At 45.2% G+C, this 22,790-nt stretch overlaps 1 protein-coding gene and 2 long non-coding RNA genes across 3 annotated transcripts in view; 2 read left to right on the top strand and 1 right to left on the bottom strand.

Annotated features, from left to right (window-relative positions):
* iqgap1 (IQ motif containing GTPase activating protein 1) overlaps positions 1-22,790 on the top strand; it is a 39,576-nt gene that overhangs the window by 14,959 nt on the left and 1,827 nt on the right. Inside the window, exons 6-35 of the mRNA XM_041218280.1 lie at positions 1,558-1,625; positions 2,356-2,469; positions 2,952-3,130; positions 3,299-3,389; positions 3,671-3,834; positions 3,937-4,021; positions 5,702-5,865; positions 6,279-6,439; positions 6,727-6,851; positions 7,202-7,365; positions 12,224-12,314; positions 12,433-12,600; positions 13,226-13,368; positions 13,474-13,644; positions 14,218-14,301; positions 14,688-14,759; positions 15,042-15,111; positions 15,294-15,502; positions 15,702-15,854; positions 16,128-16,291; positions 16,732-16,956; positions 17,729-17,869; positions 17,964-18,048; positions 19,441-19,673; positions 20,243-20,375; positions 20,770-20,872; positions 21,015-21,150; positions 21,280-21,367; positions 21,741-21,950; positions 22,325-22,491. Of these exons, the coding sequence (XP_041074214.1) occupies positions 1,558-1,625; positions 2,356-2,469; positions 2,952-3,130; positions 3,299-3,389; positions 3,671-3,834; positions 3,937-4,021; positions 5,702-5,865; positions 6,279-6,439; positions 6,727-6,851; positions 7,202-7,365; positions 12,224-12,314; positions 12,433-12,600; positions 13,226-13,368; positions 13,474-13,644; positions 14,218-14,301; positions 14,688-14,759; positions 15,042-15,111; positions 15,294-15,502; positions 15,702-15,854; positions 16,128-16,291; positions 16,732-16,956; positions 17,729-17,869; positions 17,964-18,048; positions 19,441-19,673; positions 20,243-20,375; positions 20,770-20,872; positions 21,015-21,150; positions 21,280-21,367; positions 21,741-21,950; positions 22,325-22,491 (4,161 nt within the window). The remainder of the gene's footprint in view (positions 1-1,557; positions 1,626-2,355; positions 2,470-2,951; positions 3,131-3,298; positions 3,390-3,670; positions 3,835-3,936; positions 4,022-5,701; positions 5,866-6,278; positions 6,440-6,726; positions 6,852-7,201; positions 7,366-12,223; positions 12,315-12,432; positions 12,601-13,225; positions 13,369-13,473; positions 13,645-14,217; positions 14,302-14,687; positions 14,760-15,041; positions 15,112-15,293; positions 15,503-15,701; positions 15,855-16,127; positions 16,292-16,731; positions 16,957-17,728; positions 17,870-17,963; positions 18,049-19,440; positions 19,674-20,242; positions 20,376-20,769; positions 20,873-21,014; positions 21,151-21,279; positions 21,368-21,740; positions 21,951-22,324; positions 22,492-22,790) is intronic.
* Positions 7,327-9,461, bottom strand: LOC121294508. Its single transcript, XR_005946802.1, has 3 exons — positions 8,781-9,461; positions 7,967-8,097; positions 7,327-7,411 (listed from the first exon to the last, which is right to left on the bottom strand). It is a non-coding gene; the product is annotated as an uncharacterized LOC121294508 (long non-coding RNA).
* Positions 18,497-19,279, top strand: LOC121294509. Its single transcript, XR_005946803.1, has 3 exons — positions 18,497-18,537; positions 18,676-18,724; positions 19,252-19,279. It is a non-coding gene; the product is annotated as an uncharacterized LOC121294509 (long non-coding RNA).

Genomic DNA, 22,790 nt, shown 5'->3' on the forward strand with positions numbered 1-22,790 from the left:
ATGCACCTCAGTACATGGGACGGTACTTTTTAAATTGAAATAAAAATGGATGATCTTCTGTTAAGACAAAACTTGAGTAAGACAGAAAGCTATAGCGATCATATATTCATACCAGCTGTAAATCGCGTATATTCATCATTCAAGAGCCACTGTGAAGTACGGTTGCTATGCAGTGCGTTTTAGTCTTGCACTATGGTCCTCGCCTCTATTACAGATATGTCAGGTATAGAAAGTATCATGATTCAAATAATGAATCAGTACAGCCCTATTGAAGTGTACAGTGTGGGCAGCTCGAACAAACATGGAAGAAGTCATCTACCGGTGACCTCACATCCTGTGCTAAATCTTGCTTTAAGTCAAGTGGAAAAAAGTAAGCTAAAGAATGAGCTCTCATCCTGCCCTGACTGAGTGAAGCCAGCTAGTACAGTCAGGGCTGGGTAGACAGGAGCTGTTTGGCCACTTGTGAATCATTCATTGCCCTGTTAGTTATTTATCCCAATTCAATGGGGCAGTTAAACTCCCATCTACTTTATATTATGTGCCTTAATTGGAAATGTGCTATTCCCAACATAGAACTAAATTGGAATTACTCCTAACATTAACAGTGGCAGTATTAGATGGTAAATTCTATCCAGCTGCACAGAGTGGTCGTTACAATGTAGGAAATTAATAATGCTGCCAAGTAGCTAATTAGTAGTGTGACTGGACTGCTGAAGATTAAAGTGATGCAGTGAACTGTGATTATATTGTAGGATATGCTTGTGGTTATATGCATTAACTGCAGTCAAAAATGTGCTTCCACAGCAGGGAAAGTGGCTGCAGTTAAAGTCTCATTCTCCAGTAATCCAGATACTGTAAACCACAGTTAAGCAACAGCTAAACGTTTTCTCATCTGCTGCATGCTGGCAGCAAATTGGGTGTCATGAATCAAACAGATCAGCGTGATGTATTCCGTTGTACCAGACAGTGTTCGCCATTATGTCAGGTCATTGTTGCTTACCAGCGAGCTGCAGACGGAGAAAAGGAAATAACAAACGGGTTGGAAGGGTCCCAGCTGTGTGGGATAAAGAGTTTGGTAGAGCAGGGAGGAAATGACTAAGGAGACGGCACTCTTCCACTCAGGAGTATATGAAGCATTTAGCTTTGAACTGGCATCTGGGGTACAGAAAAAAGAAGCTGTGTGTGCCCCAGTTTCTTTATGTGTACAGAGTAGGGGAGTACTGTTACTCGCTGCCCGGACTCTGAACTGATTTTTTCAGCAGGTGTTCAATAAATTGATTTATTAACAAGCAGTCCCATTGCACATTGCTTTGCGCAACCCTGACATGTATTCTTTCAAACCTGCTATGTTACTAAAGACCGCCTTGCATGCACAATCAAGCTTCTTTTGATCAGGAGAGGTTGAGCCACAAACCGTCCAAAGTTCTCCCTATTTCTTTAGCACGTTGCTCAGATTTCACCTCGCAATGACCCAGAAATAGTAGTATGTATCTTAAAGGTGGATGTTGCTTTCTTGTGCTCCCAGTTTAACCCCAGTCTGTTGCTCTGTCCTCCCAGTTTGTACCTGTTCAAGCTGGGATTGGCCCCTCAGATCCAGGACCTGTATGGGAAGGTGGATTTCACAGGTGAGACCTTTCAAAGTGCAGAGCAGCTTTCCAGCCTGTGTACTCTATAGAAAACAAATAGTAACATCGATACACATGGGCATATCAATACGATGCCTCTTAGACTTCTGTGTGGGGTTGCAGGGTCTGAAGTCCTTGCTGGTTGGAATTTGTTCTGCTGCAGCACTTGGCTGGGTTAACTGCAGTATGAGCTCAGCTCCAGCTATGTGAAACACATTAGTGATTGTGTGAGCGTTTCCTGTAATTTGCGCTGCTCTGAAGCAAACTCCCTGCGCTCTCAGCTTGCCAGGCTCCGTGATGGGGAGCAGTTTATCACAGCGTGGCAGGAATAAGCAAAACCACCCTCCAGTCTGGCCAAAAACAACATGGCAGGATCATAACGTGCAATAGTGGTGCATTGGCAGCAGCAGTGCCCACCTGCTAGTGTGTCCTTAACCCTGCCCAGCAGGACCCAGCCCACAATTTGAGATGTCCTTATCTGTGGTCTGGATTAAAGGCAAATTATGGTGGTGCCATTGCCCTTTTAAAGTATAGCCATGAACTTTGATTTAATTCAGGTCTATGGTTGCATTGCTGCACAGCCATGTACAGTCAATATAGGGGCATCACGTAAGTTTGTTGTCAACAAACTTAACAACATCCAGTTGACAGTAATTCAGTGTTTAATAGTTGTTGAATGTTCTTCATTATTTGATTGACTTCTTCTCTCTCGCCTGTCTCCCGGTCACAGAGGAGGAGATTAACAACATGAAGAGCGAATTAGAGAAGTACGGGATCCAGATGCCCGCTTTCAGCAAGATTGGCGGCATCCTGGCCAATGAGCTTTCAGTGGACGAAGCGGCACGTGAGTGTGATGTCTTTTTAACAGCGGTGAATACCAGAGGAGCCCACGATACACCCCTGTCAATATAACTTGTAAAACAGGGAGCGAAGCGGGGGGAGCTTCTGTTCTTTAGCACGTTGAGGCAGTGCAGGTTTTAAAATTCTCAGACGGCTTGCTCAACTCCAGAGAATGCTTGGAATCTCAGTTCACAGCGTTCGCTTCGCACAGATGCCTTCCTCACTGTGTATTCAAACAAAGTTAATTACATTTCTGTACAATTAATTAGTGATTTGTAGAATTTGTTAATGTGTTTGTTCTTAAAGGGAAAGAATTAACATTCCAATAAAACAATACAGAGCACATTTTTACTCCAGACTTTTTGACCCTTAGTTTAAATGGTCCAAATGAAGCTCCTAGTAAAAGCTACTCTGGTTTGAGAGTCTCAGTGGTAGGTGTTTCATTCCCTCCAGCTTACTCTTCTGTCTGCTGTCTGTCGCCCCCAGTGCATGCTGCGGTGATTGCTATTAACGATGCCATCGATCACGGGGAGCCGGCGGGCACCATGGCAGCCATGCGCAACCCCAACGCCATGCTGGTGAACCTGGACGAGGGCTCCAGCCAGCGCTACCAGCACACCCTGCAGCAAGCCAAGCAGGACAAGGTGGCCAACGCCAGGAAACGGGTAACTACCGATCATCGGCCCTTAATCACTGGACACAATATGAGTAGAGGGCCTGTCTGGGTAGCCTGGGTTTCTTAACTATGGTAATTGCACTGTATTGAGGTGAAAATGCTGTGCAAGTTTGGTGATCTTTGCAATGGGCACTAAAGGGATTTTCTGGCGTTCCAGATAACGGGAGAGAATTCCCAAGAGGAGCGAGACGTCTACGAGGAGCTGCTGACCCAGGCCGAGATCCAGGGCAACGTCAACAAAGTGAATTGTGAGTCAGTGAACTGCTCCTGGGTTGTAGAGCCACTGAACTCTCTCTCCTCGCTCTCCTTCTCCCCTTCTGCTTTGTGTTTTTCTTATCAGTTGTACTCCTGTTTTCTACCTCTTAAGAGTTTCACCTCACCCCTGTAAACTACTTTTTGGCATAAAAATGAAATAAGTATAACGAAAGCTGTTTTAATATAATGAAGATAAAAACAAATTGGAAAAATATTCGGTTTGTGATAACTCCCCTCTCTCTCTCTCCCCTACCCCTCCGCCCCCTCTGCACAGTGCTGAACTCTCTGGAGACGGTGGATCGTGCCCTGCTTGGAGGTGACGAGGCTGCTCTTTATGATGCGCTGCGCTCGCAGGTTCTGGGGCTCCGCAGGCTGCAGCCAGACAACAAGGTCTGGTACCTGAAGCAGCTGAGCGCCGACCGCGAAGCCAAGGAGCAGGTAGGGGGTGCTCCTCCTACAGCACAGAGGGTGGATTGGGCAGCGATTGCATTTCATTCATTCATACTCTCTCTCTCTCTCTCTGTCTCTCTCGCACTCTAGAATTTCCCAGGGGAGTTGCTGCAGAAGGAGGAGCTTCAGAATGGGGTGGATCTCGCCACTGACGACGCCAACCGCTACCAGAAAAGTAACGTCCATTTCATCCCATATATATATATATATACACACACTCATGCACACACACATACAGTACCAGTCAAAAGTTTGAGTACACCTGCTTGAAACCAGGTTTTTCATGATTATCTATGCTTTTAACTGTATAAACTTGCCTATAAACACTATAAACACAATATTTCATTATATGATGTGTGTACTTATATAAGCTGATAATCATAAGTGAATTGCATTCAAAAATTTAATATTTAAATAAAAATGTAAATCTTGTCAATTTCAATGAAATTGTCACCCAAAGCAAGGGGATTTCAGTCTGAAGCCAGTCAGTTAAAAGTCTGAAATGTGTATAACACGGTGTTAGAACACTGGCCTAAGTATAAAAGTGTCTTTGTTAGATATTCTCTGAGGTAACTAGCATGTTACCTAATTAACCTTTTGTCACCAATTATTGTTAACAGGTGAGGGTCCATGATTACAATAAATATAGGTAGCATAGGCACAAGTTGCAAGGGAGCAGAAAATGGCAAAATACGCTCAGTTAGGCAAATTACTTTAAGAAATGAAGGTCAATCTTTAAGACAAATCGCAAGAACTTTGCAAGTGTCTGTAACTGCTGTGGCCAAGACCATCAAACGATGTGAAGAAACTGGCACTCATGAGGACCGAACAAGGTTAGGCAGGCCAAGGGTGACCTCAGAATCAGAGAATAAGTTAATTCGAGTCACAAGTCTGCGAAACCAGCGATTAACTGCCCCTGAAATACAAGCTCAGCTAAATGCTACTAGATGTACAGATGTTTCAACATCAACTGTTCAGAGGAGATTGTGTGAAGCTGGCCTAACTGGAAGAATTGCTGCAAAGAAACCATTGTTAAGAGTGCAGAATAAGAGGAAGAGAGTTGCCTGGGCCAAAAAACACAGAATCTGGATGTTTGAGGAGTGGAAGTCGGTCTTATGGACCGATGAGTCAAAATTTGAAATATTTGGGTCCAACCGCTGAGTATTTGTAAGACACAGAGAGGGTGAGCGCATGAGTTCTGCATGTGTGGTTCCCACTGTCAAGCATGGAGGAGGCAGTGTCATGGTCTGGGGTTGCTTTGATGATGACAGAGTTGGTAATCAAGTCCATGGCAAGCTCAACCAGCATGGCTATCATAGCATACTTCAGAGGCATGCCGTTCCATCAGGATTATGGCTAGTTGGGCAGTCCTTCATTCTTCAGCAATGACCCGAAACACACCTCATAGTTGTGCAAGAACTATCTGGCGAAGAAGGAAAGTGAAGGACAACTCAGTCTAATGACCTGGCCTGCCCAGTCTCCAGACCTCAATCCCATAGAACTTGTATGGGACGAACTGGACAGAAGAGTCAAAGCCAAGCTACCCACAAGTGCCCTACATCTCTGGGAATTGCTGCAGAAATGCTGGGAAGACATGTCGGGTGATTTCCTGTTGAAACTTGTTTTCAAGTATTTACAAAAATTTAAAACATTGTCAATTATGAACAAAACTTTGTTTCCAGCAAGTGTACTCAAACTTTTGACTGTGTGTGTGTGTGTGTGTGTGTGTGTATAACATCACCCCCATATTAATATCTGCTCCCCCCCCCCCCCCCCCCGTCTGCTTGGCAGTTATGTGTGGCTGGCCCCTCACAGCCCCCTGTCCCCCTCTCTCTCTCTCTCTCTACCCCCTCAGTGCTGCTGGCGGTGGAGCGGATCAACACTGCGATCCGTGGGGGGGTTGCGGAGGAGACGGTGTCAGAGCTGATGAACCCCGAGGCTCAGCTCCCCCAGGTCTACCCCTCTGCTTCGGACCTGTACCAGCGAGAGCTCTCCACCCTGCAGCAGCAGAGCCCAGAGGTCAGCTTCCTTACAGCAGAGACGCCAGCGCTTCTGTAAACACCGCCCACACTGCTACAGAGATGCAAATCACAGGGCAAGCCTGGGTGCAACATGAACATGTGTTGTAATGTTCCTTATGATTCTGAAACATGTTTAGAAATTAATTCATCATTCCTCATGGTGCCTCTTTAAAACCAAAACTGTGCTATGAAAGTCCAGACTTGCATCCCTAGTGTTTAAAGTTTTGAATATTTACTTCTTTAAAACTCACAAAATACACAACAAATCATCTGTACACCTACACCATGAAGTGTATCTTTATTCATAGATGAGCAATATCTACACTTTAGACCTAACAATTGCAGGAATTTGTGTTTAAGCCCCGCCTCTTGGCTGCAGGATTGTGACTGTGCTTCTGATTGGCTGTGCAGGGCTCCCTGACGCACCCCGAGCTGCTGGTTGCTGTGGAGATGCTGTCATCAGTGGCACTGATTAATCGGGCGCTGGACACAGGGGACCGGCAGGCAGTGTGGAAGCAGCTGGAGAGCTCAGTGACTGGACTAAGCAACGTGGAGGACGAGAACGCACAGAGGTGAGGGATCGGGGGGGTGGGGGTAAGTACTGGGGCTGATGGTAGAAGGGTGGCTTTAGGGAAAAAATAAGGGATTACGCAGTGTGCTCTGTATTGATCCCCACATTTTTTTTTTTTTAGCCTGCATATTGCTTTGTTTAAACCTAAGGGATGCTATTCCCTGACTCCTCACGACGGCAGTAATGTGCACATTGTTTTTTGGATTTGTGACGTGATGCTTATCAGGTCTGTTCCTTGTCGCTTCTCTGCTCTGACCCTGTGTTATTTTAACCCTGTATTGCCTGCAGGTACATCGATGATCTGACCCGGTGGAAGGCAGTGGCTCGGGCCGAGGGGAATCCCTTCCTCACCTGGAACGACATCCAGGCCTGTGTGGACCAGGTGAACAGCACTGTGCAGGAGGAGCATGAGAGTGAGTGCTGGGGCAGGGGCAGGGGCAGGGGCAGGGGGGAACGCTGCCACTGTGGGGAATGATTGTATTGTACAGGAGGCCTGAGGATAGATTCTATTAGACATGGGGATCCTCTTGAACAGGGGCTGAGACGAGAGTCATGACTTGGGGGGGGGGGGGGGGGGGGGGGGGGATTGGAATGATTCCATTGAACTGGGAATGTGATCCTATTGATCCTATTTGAAGGCGTGGAAGAGAGAGAGCTGTAGGAGAGGTCCTGTGAGCCATGGTATCACCCTGTTGCTGAAAGTGGGAGTTCTGTTGCAGTATTTGACTCTCTCTCTCTCTCCCTGTCTCTCTTCTTCTCTCAGGGATCATTGCCATTGGACTCATTAACGAGGCTCTGGATCAGGGCAGTGCTCAGACCACTCTGGCAGCACTGCAGCACCCAGCTGCCAAGCTGTCCGAGGTGCGCCCCCCGGTGGCACAGCACTACCACGACACGCTGGTGCGGGCGCGCAGGGAGAAGGCACAGGTACGGCTTTAGTCTTTCATACTGCCTAGCTTCAGCGGCTTGATTTCTGTAGTAACAAAAAATTACATTTATACAGGTGGCATACAAAGAGCTGTACTCACTCAATGCTGAACCTTTATCAGACTGGCCAGGTGATACATTGTCTTGACATGTCCTGGCCACTTTATTAGGCACCTCAGACTTGTGATTTAGGAAAATTGAGTTGTGACTGGGTCCCAGATTCACACAGCCTTGGAAAGCATCACCCATGTAGTTGCCTACACTTTCTTCTGGACAAAATGCATCTCTTTGATTGGCAAGTTTTTTAATTAGAGACTTTGGGTTCTAAGTAACCCAAAGTCCATTTTTTTTATAGTTTTCTACTGTCACAATGGTTTAATCCCTTTCTTAAAATGTACCTTTTGCTGTGCACTTGCTTTAAGGTGTGAGTATCGGAATTTGATGTTTTTATTTCACAATTTCCAAAGAGGCATTAATTGATCTGGAACCCAGCTTCTCTAAGCTAGTGAGTATACAAAGGAGGTCATTGTTCCTAAAACAAAAAAAGTGAAATCAAGAATCTGTGCAAAACTGGTTCTTGCTAAGCACAGGGTTTCATTACCAGGGGATCAAAGAGCATTGATTTGTTCAGAAGAGGAACAGCTGGCTTTCTTGAGAGAAAGGACACCGGCTTGTTGAGACTAATGGCTTTGTAGCGGTTCCTGATATCTGTGTTCTAAATGTATTGATGGACTAAAGAAATCAAAAAGGAGAAGAAAAGCGGGTGTTATTGTAGCATAAGAACAAATAGATATGGTTTAGGAAATCTAATACAGTAAATAGAAGTGACAACAAATTGAACCTAATGATTACGGAATCCCTCCAGAATACCCCGGGATCTTGCAGTTAACCTGCCCCCTGATGTCTGCCCCAGTGCACTGCTCTGGCTGCAGCTGAGCTCTGAGGTTGTTTTTCATGTGCTGGAAGCTGTGAAATTTAGGGCTGATTCAGATTGTTGCTGTTTCTTCGTTATCACAGTCCAAACATGATAACAGTGATTTGGGAATAGGGTGGCTGATCCATGCTAAGCGCATTTCCTCACGATGACGTGCTCCCTAAAAATCAGCGCTCCCACCTCCCTGGTGTCACATGACCGGTCTGAGAGGGGACTGATCAACAGGTCAGGCTCCCTAAACGTTTCCTTATATGGAGACACTCCCAGCTTTCAAAACTGCAGCTGGCCTGGGCTTCCCCAGGGGTTTAAACACAATGACGGGGCAAAACATGCCCTGCTGACAAACAATCGGCACAATAACACTGATTATATTAGAGGTAAAAATTGGAAGGGAGACTCACAGCAGTGTTGCTGTATTTAATTCAGTTCAGTTAGGAATGAAGTTTATTTTGTATTAGTACCAGGAAAAAAATTCACCTACCTTGGAAACTGCCAGCACTGGGACTAAATACCAAAAAGAGAGACTGGTTAATCAGAGTGGGGTGTCATGTCATGTACCCAGGAACAGCCAAGGTGTTGGATCTTCACTGAGCCACCAACACTACCTCTTATGGCACAGATACTGGTCCTTGAAGATAATGCTGACCCGGCTCCTGTGTTGTGAATAAACACGTTAGCACACAGGAAGCTGCTACACAGGAGGCTGTTAGGCGTCTGTAGACTGCAGCTCTGAGCAAACAGAGAATCAAGTGGACTTCTCTTTTTACAAGACAGGAAGTGGGTTAGAGAGGAAATGATTGGAGCACAAAGTGTGGCAATGAAATGCAAACAGCTGACAAAACTGTGAGGGAGATAGAGACAAGACAGGAAAATAAGAGAGAGACAAGAATAGGCTCAATGCTGTTCTTGCTATAACATAACTACTGTACCACTGAAGCTAATAACAGTTTTGTGTAGTATTTAAAAGGCAAGTAGTCATGTTATATTTAGGGAGGATAGTGCATAATGGCCCCCTCCACTTCCAAAAAGAATCAATTTAAAAAATGAAAGGGAAGTACATAAAGAATTGGATGATGGTGTAGCCCCACGTCTCTCCTCTTCTCCCTGGGGCAGTGTCCCAATGCACAATTTTCTAACCATGTAGCCTCTGTGGGTTTCAATGCCTGGGGAATACCCCACAGGATTAGGGTAAATGCTTACAAAATATCTCAAAATGAATAATATTTTCATACATATTCAACTATGTGAAAAAATAAACAACTCTCAATATTTTGTGCAACTCAGAGAGGAAAGTAGTATTTTGCAATTATAGTTTAGGGGTAGAGATATCTCTCTCTCTCTCTCTCTCTCTCTCTCTCTCTCTCTCTCTCTCTCTCTCTCTCTCTCTCTCTCTCTCTCTCTGTGGTGCCACACCCACTCACTCATTCATTTCCTCAATTCAGATCAGAAATCAGACTCAAATCTTAATATACTTTTCAGAGATGTTTCTTCTGCTCAGCCCCCCTCCCCCCTCCAACAGTGTTGTCCTTTGCTAGTGCTGACTAGTTAGTGCTGAAACCGTTCTTTACTGTAAACAGACCAGCCTACATTCAAGAAAACCAAGGGCATTCATGAGGTTGGCCACTAATGAAGTAGTATTACTTGGACCAGTCTGTACTGAGTAGTTATTAGAGTTTGTGTGTGTGAGTTGGTGTGTGCCTAGAAAAGGGAAGCTAAGTAATGCACAGTTCACTGCATGTTTACACACAATAAAATAATCAGTCAATTATAAGCAATGATTACCAATTACTGGGGATTGGATTTCATTTACTTTAGAATATTTGCTTCATTTACCAAGAATTGCTTCATACAATTATCCACAGATTGATTAGAATTACTACTGATAATTACTAATTACCTTTGGTTACTGTGAATTCCTAGAATCAGTTTAAGTAATTATATGATTTATTTTTATTTAAAGTAGTTTCAAGTATCTTTCTTGTAGAAGCCAGTGTTAAATACGGCTGACTAACTAATGCAAGTTGTTCATAGCTTGACTGTTAACTGTAGCCACTGTTGATACAAGAATTCAATTTATACATTTAAATTCCATGCCTGTAGAATAAATATGTGCGTCTCCAGCCCTGTGTATTTTTCTCTCTCTCTCTCGGGGTTGGGGGGTTGCACAAAGAGAGCTCTGTGTCCTCGTCCAATCAGAGGACAGTGTGTCTCATTCCGGAAACTGAGGCAACTGTTTTCTGACACTGACAGCTCAGAGGAGCCATCTGGTGTAAACTCTTGCCACTGCATGGCACTCGCTGTTTAACTGCTTATAGGGTTGCAGGTATTGTTCTTTATGTGGAACTTTTATTGTACTCTCTGTAAGGATTAGGGGGGTCTCCCTGTAGGGATTAGGGGGGTCTCTCTGTAGGGATTAGGGGTTTCTCTGTAATGGGATCAGTCATGCCTTGCAGACACTGAAGGAAAGAGAGAGACATCAATGGTATGCCATGCTTTTGCATTCACTCTCAGAAAGATGAGAAATCTCAGTGAATGGGCCAGACACCTACCTCTCCTAATTGATCCAGTTAGTATGACAGGACTTTTTTTCTGTTGGGGTTTATTGGGCAGGTTCTTGGTGCTGTTGGACTGCGCCGTTGAATTCTGCTACAGAAACATGGCTTTAATCCAGGCAGAATCCTGTTCAATCTAGTGTGTTGGTCCCTGGGATTCTGATTCATTGTTCCAGACCTGTTTGACTCCAGTTGAACTAGCGTTGCAAAAATCAACATTCCGGAACAATCCACTTCAGGCAAAAAGGAAGCCAATGCAAGTGGTAATTTTCTTACTTGATGATTCATTAGAAATGGTCTTGTGGCTGATATTATGTGTGGGTCATAACTGTCCATATTGTAATGGGAAAATGCAAATAGTGTGAATGGAATAAAACAAGCAAAAAAAGTAGGTTGCGGGGAGGAAGCAGCAGGTCAGTTGCTGAGTAATTTCTGGCTAGCTTAATGCTCTTAAAAGGATTGTATTCCTCTGTGAAAGATTTCATTTGCATAACCATTGTGATGGTTCAGTATATGAGAAATCTGTGTGTGTTTGAGCCAGTCCTGCTAGACAGCACTGCGATGTGTATAAGAACAGAGCCCCAGTGAAGGAAGCAGCAGGAACGAACTGGAGGATGGCGAGCAGCGCTGATGACAGCTCAGTGAATTCACAGGTCACAGCAACTGCCAAACAGATACAAAGTAGAGGCACTGAAAAGGAATGAGGTCATTTACTGTGAACAACATAGAGTACTGACATTCACAAATAAGTACATGTTCCCTTATGAAATGTCTGTCTGCTAAATTTCTTTCTAGATTTTGTGTATTCATAAATTCATTTTAAATACATTATAAAACCAAAATGTATACATCTGCATACTGTGAACACACACATTTCTCAAGGGCGTGTGAGTTTTGTAATCCGTAGCATTTGTTGGTTACTGGAAAATCTAAAGCAAACCGCATCAGTTTTACTTATTGCAATATTTCTAAATATTGCATATACTCTTCAAGTGCATTTTATATTTGCTTGCATCCATACCTGTAAACCGTCCTGCATGCCAGTTATCATTATAACAAGCTCAACCTTTTTATAATGATGTTCCTCAAATAGATATTTCGTATGGCGGTGGGAACTAACTCATGTCAGGTGACTGTATGTTTGAGGGTGGAGACAAGACATCAGTACAGTGAAGTTTCAACAATTCTGTGAAATTAGGGGTAACCCTCTCGGATAAAGAAATAACTTTGTGCATGAGAATGACTCTTGTATTGGATTGCTTTAAGGTTACTGAAGTATCTGGCTTGGCTTAGCTGGCATCTAGCAGTGGAGTAATGATTACTGGACTCTCAATACAGTTCTGATATAAAGTAAACGCTGCTGCCTCCCCAGGACACACAGGACGACTCTGCGGTGCTCTGGCTGGATGAGATCCAGGACGGTGTGTGCAATTCGAACAAGGAGACGGAGGACTCGCAGCAGTGTAAGAGCCAGCCCTACCCTTCATTCACCCTGTCTCATAATGAATCATTGAGAGCTTCAGCCCCTCTCAATCACAGCGCTGTAGTGAAGCAGAGTCTCTCTCTCGCTCTCTCTCTCAGTCTCTCTGGGGATCCTGGGGATCAATGAGGCAGTGGAGCGCGGTGACACGGCTCAGACCCTCGCTGCCCTGCGCTCCCCCGACGTAGGGCTGTACGGAGTGACCCCTGAGTGTGACCAGGCCTACCAGGCAGACCTCGCCGTGCTGAAGAAGAGCAAGCAGGACGAGGGTGAGCAGGCAGAGAGAGCTCAGAACACAGAAACGCACACACTACACACACTCGCACACACACATTTAAATATGCATGCATACACACACACACACCCCTAAATACACATGCATACACATGTACAGACTTGTTTGTTTATAGCGTTTGCATTGATATATATTGTAGATTTACTGTTGTAACCTCCAGAGGGACAAGGATCACCACAATATTGAAAGTTCTGTAAAGTCAATACTCCTGCAGTAAAATGATTTACCAGTATGTTTCGAAATATATGTTTAAACATTCAAGAGTACGTTTTGTCAGGTTTTAGACCCATAAGCATAATAAATGAGCCCGCACCCATTCACACACACACACCTACATGCACGCACATGCACACCCTACTTTGATTTTTGAACACGTGCCTGTCTGTTAGGCTAAAGAGATTTTTAATAAATCTTCTAGGAATAAACCCTTTCATTCCTATTGCTTTGTTATTGATTGTTTTAAGGACTTCAAGGGTTAGACTACCAAAAAACAATGTAAAAGCAAATAGCTACAAACTGACTAGTTTATTTGTGCTTTGGTAACATGCTGCTGACGAGTATGAAGCCTGTAATAATAAGTAATAGAAATCTCCCCCCAGGTGACAATGGCAGTGATTGGGTGAAGCACTGGGTGAAGGGAGGATACGATTACTACTTCAACATCCGGACCAGGGAGGGGAGCTGGGAGGAGCCGGCCAACTTCATCGAGAACAACACGCAGCTGAGCCGGGAGGACATCCAGGTAAGACTGCGCAGAGAGGGGCTGTTTGAAATGTTTCAATTCAGCTTTACCTTCACACTGCTGAGGCTTCATTGAGCTCACCTCACCCCCGCTCACCTCCACTAGACAACCATCTCTGGAGTGACGTCCGCCTACAACCGGGAGCAGCTGTGGCTGGCCAATGAGAACCTGATCACTGAGCTGCAGGCACGCTGCCGAGGATACCTGGTGAGGAACGGGCAGACAGAGCGCCTCAACTACCTGAAGAGGCAGGGCCCGGCCATCACCAGCATCCAGGTAAACTACTGCACAGGGAAACTGTCACCTGGGTACAGGTAAACTGCACAGGAATACTGTCACCTGGGTACAGGTAAAATACTGCACAGGGATACTGTCACCTGGGTACAGGTAAAATACTGCACAGGGATACTGTCACCTGGGTACAGGTAAAATACTGCACAGGGATACTGTCACCTGGGGTACAGGTAAAATACTGCACAGGGATACTGTCACCTGGGTACAGGTAAAATACTGCACAGGGGTACTGTCACCTGGGCACAGGTAAACTACTGCACAGGACATTGTCTCCTGGGTACAGGAAAACTACTGCACAGGACACTGTCACCTGGGTACAGGAAAACTGCCTTTATAGGGTTAGCTATGAAGTTCATATAAGTACAAACACCACTGAAGTATCACTTTATTTTATAATGCTAATCTTTTCCTCCACTACCTGAAGAAGCAAGGTCCACAGTACATATCCCCTGCTTAACTATCCCCTGTACAGGTGTAGCACATTCCTCTGTCATCTGTAAATATACGAAACACACCCCAGCTCATGCTCTGATGTGTCTCTGTCGCCCCCTGCAGTCTCACTGGAGAGGCTACAAGCAGAGGAAGAATTACCTGAACAGGAAGCAATACCTGAAAGACCACACTGAGGAAGTTACTAAGGTAACTGTCGCACAGGAGGTGGGGGGGGGGGGGGGGGGGGGGGGGGGGGGGGGGGGGGGGTTATCTTTTGTGTGTTTCATTCCAGAGATGGATGTTAGCAGTTTCCAATTTCTCAATCAATACCAAAAGGGCATGCGGTTCTAAGGTGTCACTAGTTTGGTTGACTGTATTCACACTACATTGATGCTGTGAGCTGAGTGCGCGTATGAAATTTCACTGCATATCTATGCCAGATTTGATTTCACACAGTGTGGTTAGGATTCATACAGAAAATGACGTGTTTCTCAGCAGTGATTATGCTTAACGCAGCTGGTGTGCGCTGTATGTGCTTCTGCTGAGTCAGGGCTGTGCTCACTGTGTGTGTGTGTGTGTGTCTCTCTCCTCAGATCCAGTCCAAGGTGAGGATGCACCAGGCAAGGAAGAGATACCAGGACCGGCTCAAGTACTTCCGTGACCACGTGAGTCTGAACTACAAAACTGATAAGCACAGCACATCATTGCAGATCTGCAAAAAAAAATTCCATTACAGGGACTATATGAACTGGGCAGAACCTCTGCTTTTAAGTGGCTTTCTCCCAAAAGGAATTTGACATCTTGATGTGTGGTAAAAGTGTAATAAATGGTTTAAAAGTGTAATAAATCATAGTGGAAAGAAGGTTGGACAAGGATGGTAAAATACAGATGGGTGTGGTAAAGCATATTTAAAACAAACTCCCTTTGCTGTGTGTTCTCTCTTGCAGATTGATGATATAGTAAAAATCCAGGCGTTTATCCGGGCCAACAAGGCCAGAGATGACTACAAGACACTGAGTGAGTGTCTTTGTTTCTCTCCCTCCCTCGTAATCTTTCTCTCCTCTCTCTGTCTTATTTATATTCTCCTCTAAACTGCTTTTGGCTTCACCACCAGGAGTACACGCTATGCATTCAGATCTGTCGATGTTGGAAGCGCTGCTTTGTTGTAAATCCTTCTTCTCATGCCCGCTCCCCCTCAGTAAATGCTCAGGATCCCCCCATGGCAGTGGTGCGGAAGTTCGTCCACCTGCTTGACCAGAGTGACCAGGACTTCCAGGAGGAGCTGGAGCTCATGCGCCTGCGCGAAGAGGTCGTGACCCAGATCCGCTCCAATCAGCAGCTAGAGAATGACCTCAACCTCATGGACATCAAGATTGGCCTGCTGGTCAAGAACAAGATCACCTTGCAGGTAAACCAGTCCAACCAGAGACTGGATGCCATTCCATACAGTGCTTTGTTTACTATGTTTCCTTGTTCTTAGGGAGAAAGTACTGCAGCGTTGAGATAGATGACACTGCTGAACACTCCTGTTGTCTCTCTGACTCCCCCTCTTGTGGCGATAGGCAGTAGCGCAGCCCTGACCGCTGTGTGTGTCTCTGTCTGTGCAGGAGGTGGTGTCTCACAGTAAGAAGCTGACCAAGAAGAACAAGGGGCAGCTCTCCGACATGATGATGATGAACAAGCAGGGTGGGCTGAAGGCGCTGAGCAAGGCGAAGCGAGAGAAACTTGAGGCCTACCAGTTCCTCTTCTACCTGTTACAGGTAACACTGCACTGTCTCTTAATACAGTACACCTCTGATCAGTTTCAGCCTTGGGATATGTGCACTGCAAAACAGTGCAGCTTTAAAAAATGTCTATGCCAAACCGGTCCATGATACCTCACATTATGGCTTGCAATAAGGATATGGTACATTTGTACACATATCTGGAGATGTGCTGGTCCTGGTTAGAACAGGAACCTGGACTATAAAGGATCAGGAGCGCTGTATTTGCAGTTTTAGTTTAGTTCTCCTCCAACCCTCCGCTCCCTGCAGACGAACCCCACCTACCTGGCCAAGCTGATCTTCCAGATGCCCCAGAATAAGTCCACCAAGTTCATGGACTCTGTGATCTTCACGCTGTACAACTACGCCTCCAACCAGCGTGAGGAGTACCTGCTGCTGAAGCTCTTCAAGACCGCACTGCAGGAGGAGATCAAGTAAGAGCCCCGGAGACACTGCGACCTGGGCTGCCCTGTCACACAGCACTGTAATCACAAAGCTTTTACCCAGTGGTGTAACCAGGACTCACATAATAGGCCAGCTAAGCCACATGGCTCGTATACAAACGAAGCTGGATAAAGACACTCTGTGGAAATGCTTATAGATACTAGATAAATGCATTACCTATTTATGGGTGTTATTAGAAGTTCAGTATACAATGAAAAGGTGAATTTATAGATGGTTATTGTTTAAGAAAATGCCGCTGGGTCCACGTGCTGTGAAAGCTCTAAATTAAGTTTATTTGAAGCATTGTAACATGGCACACTAACATGGTGTTTAGAAAGAAACCATTGGATACTTAGCACGAGGGTATATATTTTGTGAACTAAACCCATTTAGAAATGTATATGAACCTGACTCAAACTTATTTTGTCAGGTCAAAGGTAGACCAGATCCAGGAGATTGTGACAGGGAACCCCACCGTTATCAAAATGGTGGTGAGCTTTAACCGTGGGGCCCGGGGCCAGAATGCACTGAGGCAGATCCTGGCGCCTGTCGTCAAGGAGACCATGGATGACAAGGCACTGAGCATCAAGACCGATCCCGTGGACATTTACAAGAGCTGGGTCAACCAGATGGAGTCTCAGACTGGCGAGGCAAGGTAGGAGATCCCGTTGAGCAAGACTTGGCAAGGAGGACAGCAGTCCATGATAAAACTATAAAATATTATCAATGCAATTTGACAGTAAAACCACATTTTATTCAACGAGCTCACAAGTTTCTCAAGGCAGTAAAGATTGTTGTTTGGATAAAGAAACACGCCTGTTAGATTCTATTCCAGTGTTTGGTGCTTACTGTAAATCAGAATTGGAGGGATATTAGCTAGCTGCTAAAGGAAACAGGAAAATATAATACACAAGAACTGAGAATGAATATTTCGTCTTTCATGCAAACATAAGTAACACTTATCAACAACCTTTTTTATATTCTGTTCAAAAAACCAAACCAAACCAATTTACCTCAAGAAAATTCAAGCTCCTAAATATTTTCCATTCCCTTCCAAGGCAGTTTATGATCCTGATTTATCAGCAACTCAAGCTTAGGAAGTACCTGAGATTAAAAGATAGAACTTCTAAGAAATGAAATGCTGTATTTTCAAAGAGTTTACTCCAGTCTTTAATGGGCTCATGTTAATGAGAAACAAAGCGAGTGCTGAAGAAGACTTGGGAAATATACCTTAATTGTTTGGTTCTAGTGTTTTTAACTCTTTCAAAAAATAGAAGTTCATTAAAGACTGTAGTAAACACTGAAAATGTCAAGTGTACGAACGTTTCAGCTGGTCCCTTCAGCAGTGTTGTGTTTCTCCCAGGTTTTAGCTGTGTGTTTGTATCAGTTGCAACGTGCTGTAACGGGTTCCCTTGTGCGTTTGTCAGTAAGCTTCCCTACGACGTGACACCAGAGCAGGCGCTGAGTCACGAGGAGGTCCGGACCCGTCTCGACGCCTCCATCAAGCACATGCGCACCGTGACGGACAAGTTCCTGTCAGCCATCACTGTGTCCGTGGACAAGATCCCGTGAGTACGGGGGCTCGGGAGGGGAAGAGGAGCTCACCAAACCCTCCGAGTGTTGGCTCTGTTAACGCGCGGCTCTCCCGCCGCTGTGTTTCAGGTACGGGATGCGCTTCATTGCAAAGGTGCTGAAAGACACGCTGCATGAGAAGTTCCCTGACGCCACCGAGGACGAGCTCTTAAAGGTATTGCCTGCCTCCCTCCCAAACCACTGGGAGAAGGGTCTCAACTCGCACAGCATGGAGCCACATCAGTCTTACTGTGTGGGGCATGCTGATTAACCCTTTCATGCATGGCGACCTCATATGATCAAATTGAAAATATTTCTATTATTGCTTTTCAATATTTCATGCATGAAAGGGTTAAAGGAGATTAACTGGTAATGCTCTGGTAATGAGGAGGTTTGCCTAGCAGCCACCCTCCACAATGCCTGAATAGCAGCTTCTGTTTGTACCTGATCTTTCTTGAGCACTAATTTCACTTCCTCCTCCTCCTCCTTCTCCTCCTCTGCTCTCCATTAGCTCTCAGAGACCGGGCATGTTTTTGTTATTTGAGGACAGGCACAGGCCAGGTCTCAGTGTCGACTGCAGCTGTTTTTATTGTAGATGGTGGGTGGTAGATATCCTGTCCCCAGCCGGTCTCCGCTTCTCTCGCAGTCCTTCAGTTTTCTTGCTGTAAGTCTTCTTGTTTTTAATTCAAAGCTGTTTCTCCTCTGTCTCTGTCTCTGTCTCTCTCTCTCTCTCTCTCTCTCTCTCTCTCTCTCTCTCTCGCTCTCTCTCTCTCTCTCTCTCTCTCTGTCTCCTACACTCCAGCTTTGCTCTGCTGTTGGAACGTGCTCTCCAGACTCCCAGGTCAGAGAAGGTGAGCGACAGGTTTTAAATCTATTCTCATTGCTTCCAAACTCTTCAGCTTTCACACAGGTGTGTGTGTGTGTGTGTGTGTGTGTGTGTGTGTGTGTGTGTGTGTGAGTGTCCTGGTTTAGATATGTCTCTTTTGCTCTTGTATCTTGCTCTTAATTGTACTGTATTTTTTGTATACAACTGTAAGTCACCCTGGGTAAGGGCGTCTGCTAAGAAATTAATAATAATAATAATAAAATATGTTGTCTTAAGTATTGGAAGATTGGCCTGCCAGGATTTTTTAAAAATTGGGGGAATTTAGACACTAATTGTCAACTTCAGTAAAATAATAAGTAAATAAAATTTAGGAATTTAAATGCTCTGAAATTCTTGATGCCACATGTGCTCAAAAACATACACTAATGCTTTATAACATGAATCATGAGAACCATTTCAAAATGAGTTTGCTTGAGTAAGAAGCAGTTCTGCATTATACTGCTCAAAAGCTGTTTGTTTTCTGTACTCTTAACCCATGGTTTTGGTGTGTAGAGTTTCCTGGTTTGTAGCAGGAAGTTGCAGATCTTGATACAGTTCACACGGCTATGATCAGTGATGCCTCACCCCTCACACCCTGCAGTGATAAGAAACGCTTGTTCGTATGTTTTAGATATTATCTTCTTTCTTGATTCTTGGAACCTTGCTTTATGTTTTTCGATCAACCTGCCCTGTCTGTTCCAGATTATTGGTAACCTGCTGTATTACCGCTACATGAACCCAGCCATCGTGGCGCCTGACGCCTTTGACATCATCGACCTGTCCGCGGGAGGTCAGCTGACCACTGACCAGCGGCGCAACCTGGGCTCCATTGCCAAGATGCTGCAGCACGCTGCCTCCAACAAGATGTTCATCGGAGACAATTCACACCTAGCAAATATCAACGAGTACCTCAGCAACTCCTACCAGAAATTCAGGTACAGCACACCCCTCTCCCCCTGCCTGCCCGCCTGCCTCTGTCTATGGATACATACCACATGTAGCAATTATAGATTTGTCTCAAGAAAATTCAAGACCCAAAATGTTTTAGATTTTCTTTCAAGGCAATTGATGATCCTAATTTATCAGCAACCCTAGGCAGTACCTAAAAAGAACTAAGTCAGGTATACAAACATTTTTTCCAAGATTTTAGCTGGTTACTATTTTCAGGGTTAAATACATACCTTTCAAAAAGTACTGTTTTTAAGTCTATAACATGTACAAATTGTCCAGGAAATCACAGATAAGATCTTTCTCGTAATGCGTTCTTTGTTAGTCACAAGTGAGAGGCACAGAGCAGTATTATGCCAGGCTTTTGAATAATCCTATAGATTCTCTTCTGTGCACATTTAGCTTCTCCATCAGAACAGTTCCACAAGACCGACTGTACGTATTGCTTGAAAGGTTCCCCCGGTTATCACAGAAAGTTCCTCATTAGCAGTACTATAGCAGTATTGACAAACCATTTAAGTAACAAAATGCTGTCTGTGTCTCTATGCTGACGCAGACGGTTCCTGCTGGCTGCCTGTGACGTCCCCCCACTGGAGGACAAGTTCAACGTGGACGAGTACTCAGACCTGGTCACCCTCACCAAGCCCGTCATCTACATCACTATCGCAGAGATCATCAACACCCACACGGTGAGTAACAAACAGACCGCTGCGTAGCCCACGGTTCAGGGTGCGGGTGATGAAACTTATACCATTGAAGCGCCAGCATATTGAACTGCGTGGGTGTGGCTGTGTTCCATCTCCCACACCTCTCGATAACCATACCATCTTCAATTCTCATCATCTCACATTTCAAGCTGGCTTTGAATGGGAAATGTCTAAGAGGACTCAAACCCCATGTTAATCTGTAATACAGATCAATCTGACTAAATTAACCCCTGGCAGGCCACCCTGGGCCAGGTTGCCATTGTAAATGAGAATCTGGCCTCAGTTGACTTACCTGGTAAAATAAAGGATTGATTGAGTGGTTGTTATATAATGAGCTGTTCTCGTATCATCCCTGTGCCTGTGTGTCTCTCCCCAGCTCCTGCTGAATCACCAGGACGCCATCGCCTCTGAACACAACGACCCCATTCACGAGCTCCTGGAAGACCTGGGCGAGGTCCCCACCATAGAGTCTATGGTTGGTGAGTAGAGTGGCCGCCATAGTCTCTCATCGCTGAATAGAGTTGCTAGAGGAGGTCCTTAGCCACCTCTCACTGGCTCAATTCATACCGATTTCATGTGTATTTTGCATCTGAGTTCTGTATGTCTCCATTCCTGCTGCAGGGGAAGGCACGCTGGCCCCCGGGGACCCCAACTGGGACATGCTGACAAAGACGGAGGTGTCTCTCACATTGACCAACAAGTTCGACGTGCCGGGCAGCGAGAATGAAGAGATGGACGCCAGGACACTCATGCTCAAGTAGGTGATGGTTACTGTTATCCAGGAAGCTGGGTTACTCCTCGGTCCAGTCAGTACGTACCTGTGGTCAGTGAGTATGGAAACCCTCCTGAGTCACTCCCTCCCTCCCCTCCTGTGTTATCTGTGCAGTGCCAAGCGGCTGATTGTAGATGTGATCCGTTTCCAACCCGGAGAGACCCTGACGGAGATCCTGGAGACCCCCGCCAGCAGTGAGCAGGTGAGTGTGATTACATCACCAGCCTTAACCAGGCAGCTCCACCCTGTACAATCCTTCGCTCCTGCGTACTGAATGGGTAGCGCTGTATGTTCTCAGTGTAGGACTCGATAATGTGGGCCCAAGTGGACCATCACCAATCAGAATGTCATTTTGCAAAGTTGTAAAGTCCAAGAAGATATTGAACTTCTTATTATACTTATCAAGTAGTATTTATTTTCAAGAAACCCCAGCAGTCTACTTTTTTCTTGGTGCACGCGTTATAGTTGGGGTGGGCAGTCAGATGCGCTCGGCTTTCTCTCTGTGTGCCGCTGCAGGATTGATACAGTGCAGAAGGTCTGACCCTCCCTCCCCGCTGGTGCGTGTTTTCTCTCAGGAAGCGGAGTACCAGCGAGCCATGCAGCGGCGAGCTATCCGGGACGCCAAGACGCCAGAGAAGATGAAGCAGAAGAAAACCGCGAAGGACGACAGTCTGACGCTGCAGGGCAAGAAGGACAAGATCCATGCCAACTTGCAGCGCCTGGGGGAGCTGGGCAAGGTGAACCCTGAGAACCGCTACCAGGACCTCATCAATGACATCGCCAAGGTAACAGACAGACAATTGGAACTGTGTCATTTGTAATCCATTGCACTTACTGTGTCACTGTAGTTGAACCTTGGTACACCTGCTTAATTATAGTTGTGATTGTACCACATAATTGATCAAGTACAGTTCAATTACACACCTTTCCAAGCTTAATCTTTTGCATTTCCATGCGATGTTTCTCACTGAGTATCATTATTCTTGTAGTTTCAACTATTTATCATATTTTCAGTATGTTTCTGTATTTGTACCTGGGATCATTGCTGGCAGCCTTGTTGCTGTAATGTACAGTAAATATAAGATCCTGTACATTTGAAATAGACTGATTGGACTGTATGTAGGTGTAACTTGTGCCTCCATCAATCAATAACCCCCAGGATATCCGCAACCAGCGTCGGTACAGGCAGCGCAGGAAGGCAGAGCTTGTGAAGCTGCAGCAGACTAATGGCGCGCTAAACTCCAAGTCCAGCTTCTACGCAGTGCAGATCGACTATTACAACCAGTACATCAAGACCTGCATGGACAACCTGGCCAGCAAGGGCAAGTGAGTACCCTGGGGCAAATAACAATCCTCCTGTGAGGGCAAGGGACTTGTAACTACCCCCAGAAAATAAATAACCATGTGAATACTCTTATAAAAGTTCACCATCGTAAAAGCATAACAAGGTATAATAAAGGACAGATCTGCATTGTAAAGAATAGCATGTTTAAAAAAAAAAAGGCTAACCAGAGTAAAATAATGGTACATGCTTAGTAGAATCATGGGAAAAACATGGGCAAAGTGCAACAAATACAAGGAGGTAAACTTTTATACGAGTAGCCAACATTCACAGAAGCAAAATT

This window comes from Polyodon spathula, chromosome 19 (genome assembly GCF_017654505.1).
Source record: "Polyodon spathula isolate WHYD16114869_AA chromosome 19, ASM1765450v1, whole genome shotgun sequence".
Classification (NCBI taxonomy): domain Eukaryota; kingdom Metazoa; phylum Chordata; class Actinopteri; order Acipenseriformes; family Polyodontidae; genus Polyodon; species Polyodon spathula.